The sequence below is a fragment of the Colletotrichum destructivum genome, chromosome 5, assembly GCF_034447905.1.
Source record: "Colletotrichum destructivum chromosome 5, complete sequence".
NCBI classification, from domain to species: Eukaryota; Fungi; Ascomycota; class Sordariomycetes; order Glomerellales; family Glomerellaceae; genus Colletotrichum; species Colletotrichum destructivum.
This window is the reverse complement of record NC_085900.1, coordinates 3,745,275-3,755,973: the sequence shown is the minus strand read 5'-3', so window position 1 is coordinate 3,755,973 and position 10,699 is coordinate 3,745,275. Positions and strand designations below refer to the sequence as shown.

At 60.5% G+C, this 10,699-nt stretch overlaps 3 protein-coding genes across 3 annotated transcripts; all 3 read right to left on the bottom strand.

Moving 5' to 3' along the window:
• Window positions 1–2,011: 2,011 nt before the first annotated feature.
• On the bottom strand, window positions 2,012–4,548 carry CDEST_08680 (Putative alpha/Beta hydrolase; the record flags this gene model as incomplete). Its single annotated transcript, XM_062924839.1, has 4 exons — window positions 4,096–4,548; window positions 3,923–4,038; window positions 3,693–3,794; window positions 2,012–3,620 (listed from the first exon to the last, which is right to left on the bottom strand). Exons 1-4 carry the CDS (start codon window positions 4,228–4,230, stop codon window positions 2,012–2,014), a joined length of 1,962 nt encoding a protein of 653 aa, XP_062780890.1. The 5' UTR covers window positions 4,231–4,548.
• Window positions 4,549–5,240: 692 nt separating this feature from the next.
• CDEST_08679 (Putative aspartic peptidase A1 family, aspartic peptidase, active) lies at window positions 5,241–6,748 on the bottom strand. The gene is made up of 3 exons (XM_062924838.1): window positions 6,538–6,748; window positions 6,352–6,476; window positions 5,241–6,220 (listed from the first exon to the last, which is right to left on the bottom strand). Exons 1-3 carry the CDS (start codon window positions 6,631–6,633, stop codon window positions 5,284–5,286), a joined length of 1,158 nt encoding a protein of 385 aa, XP_062780889.1. The 5' UTR covers window positions 6,634–6,748; the 3' UTR covers window positions 5,241–5,283.
• A 770-nt stretch (window positions 6,749–7,518) lies between these two features.
• CDEST_08678 (Putative glycoside hydrolase, family 2, glycoside hydrolase family 2, catalytic) lies at window positions 7,519–10,239 on the bottom strand (the record flags this gene model as incomplete). The annotated part of the gene is made up of 1 exon (XM_062924837.1): window positions 7,519–10,239. The coding sequence occupies one exon, from the start codon at window positions 10,237–10,239 to the stop codon at window positions 7,519–7,521; it is 2,721 nt and encodes a 906-aa protein (XP_062780888.1).
• Window positions 10,240–10,699: the final 460 nt, after the last annotated feature.

The following is a 10,699-nucleotide window of genomic DNA, read 5'->3' as shown; positions in this document are numbered from 1 at the left end:
CCCCAAACTCTCTCCACTCTTGAATTTGGCAACCTTCAAAGTAAAAAGGCCAGGGGGAGGAAGTCTGTCACCTCCCTGACGGGGTAATTGGGCCGGGGATGCAGGTCCCGCAGACGTTGCACCGAGAGGCCGAGAACCCCAAAGGTAAAAGAGGCGATTCCCGGTCGGTCTCCCTCCCCCCCTAAGTGCGATCCAATGGGGAAGAGCCGAGCAGCATGCGGGGTAGATGGGCCATCCTGGGCGAAAGGGAAAGGCGGATGGGATGGATCATGGAGAAGAAGCGAGATGAGGGCGCCGGTATGCATATCTGCAAGGTGACGGGATGCCGGACGCAGGGGGGAATTCGTCCGGGATTCGCTCCATTCACTCTATTTACTCCTATTGCGCCCACAGCACGCAATATCGCACCATTCAGCGCCGAGTTGCCTCAGTTGTGGGAGGGCATGTCGCTAGTCACTGGCCAAGGGGAGTGTTTCCAAGCTCGTACTACCGAGGGAAGCGGCACAAAACAAAACAAAAACCACAGAGAAGAGAACGTGGTCCCTGGCCGACCTCGGCAGACGAGGCTTGACTCCTTTGACGCAGGAACAGACCGGGATGCCGGGGCCATGCCGGGGCCATGCCGGGAAGAGACGTGGGGCCGGGGGTGCCGCTGACGGTCGTCGCATGGCGTAGAGATAAGATGAAATTCCGTGATGCAGACTCATCTCCAGAGACGCTGGAGGAGATTCGTCAGATGATGAAGAAATGAGCCCGTGATAGTGTAATGCAAGCCCTCGATCGTCTCACGGCCGAGAGCGGGATGTGGTATTTTGAGTTCCGGCATGTTAGCTCCCTCCCCCTGTCTCTCTTTCTCTCTCTCTAGCTGTTCTACTACAATGTGAACTATCCATGGGCATCAGCTCAGTGGCGATCCGTGGCAAAGCAAAAATAGCAACTGTTCAACACAAAGTCGGTGAAGCAAGCCACTGTGAAAGGTTCGCCGGCCAAGGCATCACCCGGCTCGGCCCGTCATGGCCACTAAGGATCCCTCTCTGGCCGGTCTGTCTCGTCGTGTGGATGATGGATGGCGAACGGTGGACGACGGGGCACGACACGGCAACACCACGACGCATCAGGAAGCTCAAAAGAGGCTCATCGCGCAATATCACAGTCTGGTCACGGTCCCTGCAAACAGTCCACTGTCTACAGCACACCCGCCCGGCGACTTCGGAAAGCCGCCGAGACAGCCATGGCGAGAGAACACCCGGGTTCGTCCCATCTTCCCATGTGGTGCCGTCGCATCACTCCCACCTGCGATTCCGAGCTGCCGGCCGGCAACACGCTGTGGGCCTTGGTCAACCAGGGATACGCCTGAACCGGGTGTGGAAGACTCGAGGTTGATGCAGTTGTCCCGTGACGGAAATGCATGGGGTATGGTTCTGTCGGAATGGTATAACTATTTATTGGCACAACTGGCTTAGACTAGGTATACTCGGCAGGTCGTACTATAAAAAGGAACATAGAGAGCCTTGAACAATGAAGACACCTTGGTTATGCGAAATCTACAAAAAGAACATTTTGACGAGGAGGTGTGATGTTACAAGTAGTCAGCTCAACGCTTGTGGGGTACTTAGGGATTTTTGTTATGTTGTCTCACATCAATCATCTGGTTTCGTGGTGTAGTTGGTTATCACGTCAGTCTAACACACTGAAGGTCTCCGGTTCAAGTCCGGGCGAAATCAATCTTTTGCATTTTTGTACACCATCCAGTTAGTCGACATGATTAGTGTTCTATTTTTGCTTTTTAAATGCCGAGTCTTGGGTGATTCTATTCATGATGCGTGGAATACTCATAGAATGCAATTGCCCTCTTTCCTACCTACACTTAATCTATTGCCATCGTCACGTTCTTGTACTCAACTCACCTCGGTCTCGGTCGTCTTGAGAATCAACTCGCTCTGTTATTACTGGATATCTAGACACTACTCGTATTCTTTAAAAAAAACTCGGCACCAGGCTCAACCGCCTCTCACTTCGACTTCTCTCCCTCGGCCGTCTCGAGTTGTCCCGTCGCCGCCGCCGTCTTGGCCGTCTCGTTGCCGTCACCCTCAATCTTCGCGACATCCTGCTTGTCCCCCTCAGCCACCGTGGTCTCACCCTTTTCCTCCGCGACGGTCGATGCCTCCTTCTTCTCCTCCTTCTTACCCTCGTCAGCCGGCGCCTGCGAAGGGGTCGACTTCCGCCAGATGTTGACGCTCGACATGGACACCTGGCCCAGGGACGAGACCGAGGCGGGAACCCGGGGCATCGATGGCATGTTGGGCATGTTGGGCATATTCGGCATGCTGGGCATGTTGGGCATCTTGTTCGGCCACCACCCCTTCACCCCCGTACCCGTCGACTGCGCGATCCGGAACAGGTGCTGCATATACGACCGCTTCTCCTCGGCCGTCATGTTCTCCGTGCTCACGTCCCCGACCAGGTCCCCCTCGCCGTCCGCGGGCAGAGGCACAAGCGACGCCGCGGCTGCGATGTCGATGGGCGACTCGTCGGGTAATTCATCGGCGGCCGGCTCCTCTACGCCCTCCATCTTTTTCTTTGCATCATCCCCCTCCTGCTCCTGCTCCTTGTCCTCCCCGTCAGACTTGTCCGGCTTCTCCGTGTTGGAGATGGCCCTCTCCAGCGTCTCCTCGACCTCGTGGTCCTCGGCCGCCTCCTCGGGCGGCGTCTCGCGGAACTTGGCGTCGTCGACGACGGGCTCCTCGCTGTGGAACCAGCGCACGACCAGCTCCGCCGCGTCTTCCGTCATGCCCTCGTACCCCTTGTGCCTCTGCGGCTGGAACATGCTCATGTGCGCCTGCACCTCGTCGTCGACCTCCTGCAGGACCTGGCGCGAGAACAGCGACGACGCCGCGTGGTCCCCTTCGGGGATGGCGCAGAAGGTCCTCTCGGGCACGAAGTAGCCGCCCTGCCAGTAGCCGTTCTCGCCGAGCGAGGCGTAAAAGTCGTGGATGCCAACGCCCCGCAGCGCGCCCATGCGCTCGAGGCGCCGGTTGAGCTCCTTTTGCTTGAGAAGCGCGCCGACAAAGGTGAAGTGGTCCGACAGCCAGGCGAACGACTGGCCGACGTTGCCGCGGTTGATGTAGGCGAGACCCTGGCCCAGGGCGCCGATGGACTGCTGGTAGCCCTCCTTGACGGAGTCCCGGTTGAGATTCTTGAGCCCGGAGAGGATGGCCTCGCGGTTGACGTAGGCGGCGACGCCGCCGGCGGCGATGGCGCCGACGGTCCCCGTGCGCACGGCGATGAGCTGCCACGTCTTCCAGCCGGGGTTGCCGCGGCCGAGGGCGGAGGAGGAGGAGGAGGAGGTGACGGCCGAGGTGGCGGCGCGGCGGGTGCCGAGGCGGGCGAGGCTGGCGGGGGCGGCGGCCGAGAGGGCCGTCATGACGTTGAAGACGCTGCTGACCTTTTGGTAGTTGGAGAAGCCGCCGTAGACGAACATGGACCGGGCGAGGCCGTTGTAGGGGGTGTCGAAGGTGAGGATGCCCTGGATCAGCGGGAAGATGGGGTCGTCCTCAGACGGGTTGGAGGCGGCGCGCTCGTTGATGGCGAGGAAGAGGGCGTCCGCGGCGACGAAGCCCCTGCTGCGTGTTAGCTTTTGGTTTTCCCTCCATCATTTCATCTAGCACTGGAGGCTCTCTGGTGTACCGTACCCCATTGAGTGCGCGACAAGGACGACGCCGACCTCGCGGTCCTTGGGCGGCCACGGCTTCTCGACGTTGGCCTTTCTGACTTCCATCACCTGCTCCTTCAGCCTGGGGGATTCATCGTCAGCGACTGGGTGTCACAATATGGAGGATGAATGAACGAATGAACGAATGAACGAATGAGTGAATGGATGAATGGATGAACGACAACACGTCAAAAGCGAGGGACTCATTACCATGAGAGAAAAGCCTCGGTGGCTTGCGCCAGCTCGCCCTTGGTCTCATACTGGGGGTAGACGATGGATTCTACACGGTGGTCGGGCAGCTGCTTCGTGACGGAGCGTTTGAGGTCCTGGGAGGGAATTAGTTTGCATGCAACGAATACGAGCGGGAGCCGAGCAAGTCTCACGTCTGGAAAGTCGTGGAAGGTGTTGTCGTTCCCCTGGATCGTGTTAGTCGCGCGGTCCGTCGTCGAGTCCCGCTGCTGGCGGTCACGACCTACTTTGAAGCCGTGGATGAAGCAGAGGAGCAGCGTCCGAGGCATGTTTGCTGTGTGTGTGAGAGAGACGGAGAGAGAGACAGAGAGAGAGATGAGATTAAAGGGTATTACACCTGTAAAAAGTAAATGTATACTTCAATGTGTAGGGGAATCAGAAGATGAAATGGTAGGTGTTTCCTAGGTGAAGGGAGAAAAAGGGTATCATGAAGGTTGGTTCGAGATGTGACAAGGACGAGATAGGTTCGTCGAGTAATAATATGCTGCGCACACTAGTCCCTCCTTCTTCTCTTCCTCCTCCTCCTCCTCCTCCTCCTGCTCGTCCTCATACCTACACTACACTACATAGGAGCAGTGACGACGGACTGAGCGGTTCGTGCATCTGGTGCATGTTCCAGGTTTTGCTCCAGCCACACCTCCTGCGCGTGGCGAGTGCCTCCGGGGGGGGAAGAGATGACGACCAATGACAACACGGTCGAGACGTCATTGATAACGTCATGGGGTGTTTGGGGGTTGCACCTCGTGTTTTTGGTCCGGGGGGTCTCACTCACTCTCATCTCATCTCTGTTCACTCACTCACGGACTAGCTCACTCGTCACTCTTCACTCACTCTCTCTGTCACTCTCCACTCACTAACTCCTGCTGCTCACTCACTTACTAGCTTGCACTTAGCTCACCTCCCTCCCATCCACCATTCACCGTTAATCATCCATCATCCTTCATCCATCATCCCATCCATCCCCGTCCATGTCAACCCCGTCGAATCAAGCACACTAGCAATGCCGTCCATCTTCAAGCGTCGACCGAGGCACGTCACTCCAAAAGTCTAATAGACGAGGCCCGATGCACGCACGGCCGCGCTGCCCCAGTCGGGACTGGTGGACTGCGTGCGATCTGAGATTGTCAACTCACGATCTGGTTCGTCACTTACACCAAAACCCACGTCAAGAGTGGCTTGCATCAAGCTTCTCCAGTTGTCTTGTTATTCATCTTTTTTAGCATAGTTCTTCTCCTTCATCCAAGAACCTCGCTGTTCTACAAACCAGTAAACCACACCCCGCCTCACCGTCTCGTCCCATCACATTATCTACATCCACACCTTCAGTTCCCCTTCTTCAACTTCCCAAACGACAACTTGGGGTCGAACCGCCCTATCTCCGTCTCGTTCGCCGCCGCGCCGTAGTCCCAGACGGTATAGAAGTTGCGCAGGAACGGCGTGCCGATGAGGACGAGCCCCGCCCCGCCCTCCTGGAACGGCGGCCAGCACGCGTCGTCCCGGTACGCGAACCCCGGCCGCCGCAGCTGGTCGCCCGTGACCTCGACCGTCTGCGGGTCGCGGTAGTCGCCAAAGGTGAACTTGAAGGACCACGTCGCGTTGAACTCGCTGCAGAGCGGGACGTGGTCGCCGCGCAGGATGGCCGTGTAGTTCCACCCGATGGACTCGTACGCCGCGAGGTTCTTCTCCGTCGGCAGCGTGATGGAGCCCGCGCCCGTGTCGAAGACGACCCTGTCAAAGTCGAAGCTCGTCTCCGTCTCTACGACGACGCCGTCCGCCGCCGTCGTCCGCGTGCCGTTGATCGCCAGCATCGTGGTCCGCCACACGTCGTACCCGCCGTCGATGCGCGTGACGGGCACCGTGACGAGCTCGCCGTCGACAAAGTCCGCGGCGCGCGAGCCGCCGATGGTGAGCACGCCGTCGCCCGGCACGCCCCCGGTCTGGTTGTGCTCGGTGCCATAGTAGATGCCGAACTTGGCCTCGTCGAGCCGGCCCTGCGCCATGAGCGTTTCGACCACCGTGTTGGCGCCGCCGTCGATGATGGAGCTGAAGCCGAGGCCCAGGAAGCCGTCGCCGGCCATGGCGGCCCAGTTGGTCTCGTTGGCCGCGATGAAGTCCTGCCGCCAGCTGATGCCGCCGGCCGCCCACGTCTCCGAGACGGTCGGCCCGGCCGTGTCGCCGCCGAGGTAGGCGATGTCGGCGTAGCCGCCGGTGTAGGAGCCGCTGGTCGAGGCGTTGATGCTGTAGCCGACGCGGTCGTAGCTAGAGGGGGGGGTGATTGCGTTAGTGTGTGGTCTGGTGTAGTCTGGTGTGGTCCGGTGTGGTGTGATATGGATCATGTTGTAGTGACATGTCGCGTTTGATACCACCAGTCCATATCGGCATCAACTCACCCGCTGACGTTGGCGCAAGTGGATCTCGCGCACTCGCTGTCGACCGCCCAGGAAGACGAGCTGCCCGTGTCGAAGAGGAGACGGTAGGTCTTAGCCGGCGTACCGATGTCGATCTCGACAGTCTTCTGCAGGGGTCGTCAGCGATTTTGATGTCTCTCTACAGCGGAATCATCCAGGCCAACGCACGTAGCCGTTCTGCACGATGATGGGGAGATCGAGCACCGCGGCCCCAGCCACGGACACGACTGCAGCCGTCGAGAAGAAGCGGGTGACGAACGCCATGTTGGAGCAAAGGGGGGGGTTCTCGTCGTTGTTGATACAAACGAGTGACGGACACAGCCTTAACGAGCAAGGGATCGGTTTAGGTCAAAAGATGGACGGCCCGGGACGACGGAAATCCCATCTTTAAGAAAACAGAGTCTTTTCTCCGTAACCACGACGATCCTCTCGTAAAACGAAGGTGCCGATGGGGTGGTTGGTGGGGAAGGCCAATCTCGCCGTACCGGGATCGTTCCATGCGTTTAGGAGGCTCCCCCCTCCTCCATCCATCCTGTCCATATTATACCTCGTTAGTGCCGGATAACCCGGGGGGGGGATTGCTGCTATTTTCATCCTGGGAGCTAGCTCCGGTACTTGGCCTAGATCCCCGCCGTTGACAAACATGCCTGTCGCGCCACTGACGACGGGGGAAGTTTTCCATACTTGTACTCCATAGTTACTAGTTCGAGGACCACCAGGAGATCGGCTGGCAGGTGCCGAACACGAGGGGAGGCTGCTTGATGTTCCTCGGCTCTGTTCTCAGTCCTATTCCTCTCCTCGTATAGATGCAGCTGGACAACTGGAGTGTTAAGGGGGGGGGTCCAACTGTCCTGACTCGCCCCCACGGTTCATCCCAACTGTTATGCCTGGGGACAGATCAGACTTAGTTACCCTTGGTTACAGCAGGTATTCCTTAGAGATATTTCTCTTTCATTTACCAGGGGACCTTGTATACTTTGGATACATGCAAATAAGTTACATCACAGAGAATCTAGAGAGCCTATGTACGAACCCGACTTCTCTCTGCTATTAACCAAGCCCCCCATGTGTTGGGTCTATCCACGCCGCATGTGTGTATTGTGTAATGAGTATCCGTATAATACTCAACAATGCCCAACATCACCCACATCAGCAAGATAGGTGCGTCGTGATGACAACCTCGGCGCTCTTTAGGCCCTCCCCGGACGCCGTCACCCGGATCTCCCCGGCGACGCCCTCCTCGGAACGCACAATCGCCAACACGAGCCCGCTGAACGCCCGCCGCTCCAACGACGGGAACGCAACCAGGTCCGCCGGGTCGCCGTTGTCCGTCGCCACGATCTGCCCAGGGCCGCTGACCGAGAACGTGACGGCGTCGTCCGCGAACCGGACCAGGTCCCCCGCCGCGTCCCGCACCTCGACCGTGACGAACGCCAGGTCCAGGCCGTCGGCCCGGATGGCCGTCCGGTCCGCCGACGCCCGCAGCTCCGCCGCCTCGCCGACCGTCCGCACCGTCTCCTCCGCCCACGCGGCGCCGTCCTTATACGTCGCGACCCTCACCTCGCCCGGCGCGTACCGGACCTCGTCCCACCGGAAACGGTACTCCCCCGCGGCTCTCGTCTTGCGGCCCAGCGAGACCCCGTTGACAAAGAGCTCCGCCTCGTCCGCCGACGTGAATGCGTGCACGGGGGTCGTCTCGCCGACGCGGTCCGGCCAGTTCCAGTGCGGCAGCACGTGGACGAACCGGAGGTCGGGCCGCCAGCGCGCCTGGTACAGGAAGAAGCGGTCCTTCTTGAAGCCCGCGAGGTCGACGATGCCCGAGTACGAGCTGCGCGCGCCGTAGTACGGCGTCGGCTCGCCGACGTAGTCCCAGCCCGTCCAGACGAACTCGCCCGCGACAAAGGGGTGCGCGTCCTGCGCCGCGAACACCTTGTCCGGCGACGACCCGAAGTTGGCCGAGTACACCTCGTACGCGCTGACCTGTCGCGTCGTCGAGTTGCCGCCGGACGTGTCGTTGACGGGGGCGCCAGAGGAGTCGGCCACGGGGAAGATGTACGTGCCGCGCGTGCTCAGCGTCGACGCCGTCTCGCTGCCGAGGATGACCTTGTCCGGGAACGCGGCATGGTAGTCAGCGTAGAGCGGGTGCGTGCGGACGCCGGGGAGAAAGGAGTAGTTGGGCGTGTCGCGGATGCCCTCGCCCTGGTAGTTGAGGCTGATGACGTCCATGGCCGTCGGGAACGACATGTTCGGCTTGGCGAAGTTCATCGACGCCGTCGACGGCCGCGACGGGTCCTCGTCGCCGACGATGCCGTGCAGCTCCCGCGCGGGGACGGTGCCCGGGTCGCCGATCTGCTGCTCCGAGACCTCGTTGCCGAAGCTCCACATAATGACCGACGGGTGGTTCCGGTCCCGGCGCATCACGGCCCGGAGGTCCGGCTCGCGCCAGTCGGCGAAGATGAGGTGGAAGTCGTTGTCCGTCTTGTTGCGGTACCACGAGTCGAAGATCTCGTCCACCACGAGGATCCCCTTGCCGTCCGTCAGCTCGAGCAGCTCCGGCGCCGGCGGGTTATGCGCCATCCGGATCGCGTTGCAGCCGAGCTCCGCGAGCACGTCGAGCTGCCGCTCCGCGGCGCGCGTGTTGAAGGCCGCGCCGAGGGCCCCGAGGTCATGGTGCTGGTTGACGCCCTGGAGCCGGACGTACTCGCCGTTGACGAGGATGCCGCGGTTGGCGTCGTACGTGATGGACCGGATGCCGAACCGCGTCTCGTAGCTGTCGACCGTCCTGCCGCCCGCCGTGATGGTCGTCACGGCGACGTATCGATGCGGCGTCTGCGAGGGCGGCGGGCCCCAGAGTAGCGGGGAGACGATGGAGGTCGAGCCCGTGACCTGCTCTTTGCCGCCGCCGGCCGAGACGGAGATGGTTGATCGGGGGAACTCGGCAACCTTGTCTCCGGGTTGGCCGGTCGAAGCGTCGAGGACGTGGACGTCGGTGGCCACTTGGACCTCCTCGTCCGCCTCCCCGCTGTTCTCAACCTCGACGACCAAGTCCAAGGTGGCCGACTCGGCAGAGACGTCTTTCGAGACGATGTACGTGCCCCACTGCCCGACGTGGACCGGGTTGACCTTGGTCAGCCAGACGTTGCGGTAGATACCTCCGCCCGGGTACCAACGCGCCGAGTCCGGCGGGTTGTCGAGGCGGATGGCCAGGATATTATCCTCGCCTGGCTTCAGGTGCGGCGTCAGGTCCAGCCGGAACGAGTTGTACGGGTACGGCCAGCCGCCGACTAGGTAGCCGTTGAGCCAAATCATGGCGTACGACATGGCGCCGTCGACGTCGAGAAACACGGACTTGCCCTCGTCTGCTGGGTTGAAAGCCAACGAGCGGCGGTACCATCCCACGCCATGCACGGGTAGCCGGCCCATGCCGCCGCCGATGATGGGGTCTTCCTCCGTGTAGAACGGGCCTGCAATGGCCCAGTCGTGCGGCAGGTTCACCATCTCCCACGCGCCGTCGTCGAAGCCCTTGGCGGCGTACGACACGTTGCGGGCCGGCTCGGCGTCGGGACGCTCATGGTGCTGCGCCGGGTCGTTGATGAAGTCGTTGGCCGAGGGCAGGATCCAGGGCTTCAACACGTACACGTCGGTCAGGTTCTCGAGGTCCGGGCGGTGGTCGTAGATCAGGCCGTCCGGGTTGAACTCGGAGCGCCAGAAGCGCCAGCCCTTGTTGATGCTGACGCGCTCTCTGGTCGTGGTAGACGTGTTCTGTCGAGGATGGAGTGATCGTGCTTCTGCGGGGCCGAGGAAGAGCAATAGAAGACTCAGTAGAGTCAGCCCGAAGGCTTGTGTTGGTATAGCTCGTCGAGGTGACATTTGAGAGAACCTCGATGAGTTGAGTGCAACACCATCATAACTTACATACGCGGCCAACGGGGGGGGGGATCTTCTCTTATAATGAGCCGAGACGCGGGTCGTCCTCGGCCATCGCAGTCGACGTAATTCCGTCAAGTTGACGCGGACATTTGAATCTCCACGAGGAAGCAGTACCACATCGACTCTTGGGAGCATCTCTCGGCTCTGCAAGTCAGTCCATGTCTGTTGATGGCCTTGATCTCGGCCGGAGCCATCCAAGGCCCTCCACACAGACACGGAACACCCCGCGTTTCTCCGCACGGCAGTACGACGGTACAGGGGGGTCCAACGCCGATGATGGGCGGCATCCCACAATCTGTTTAGGCTGAATTGCTGTTGACTTGCAGCTATTGGGCCGCGTGTGGTTGTTGAGGGGCATGTTGTCGAGTTGGCTGGGTGTTAGGCAAAGTTAGGTAAAAAG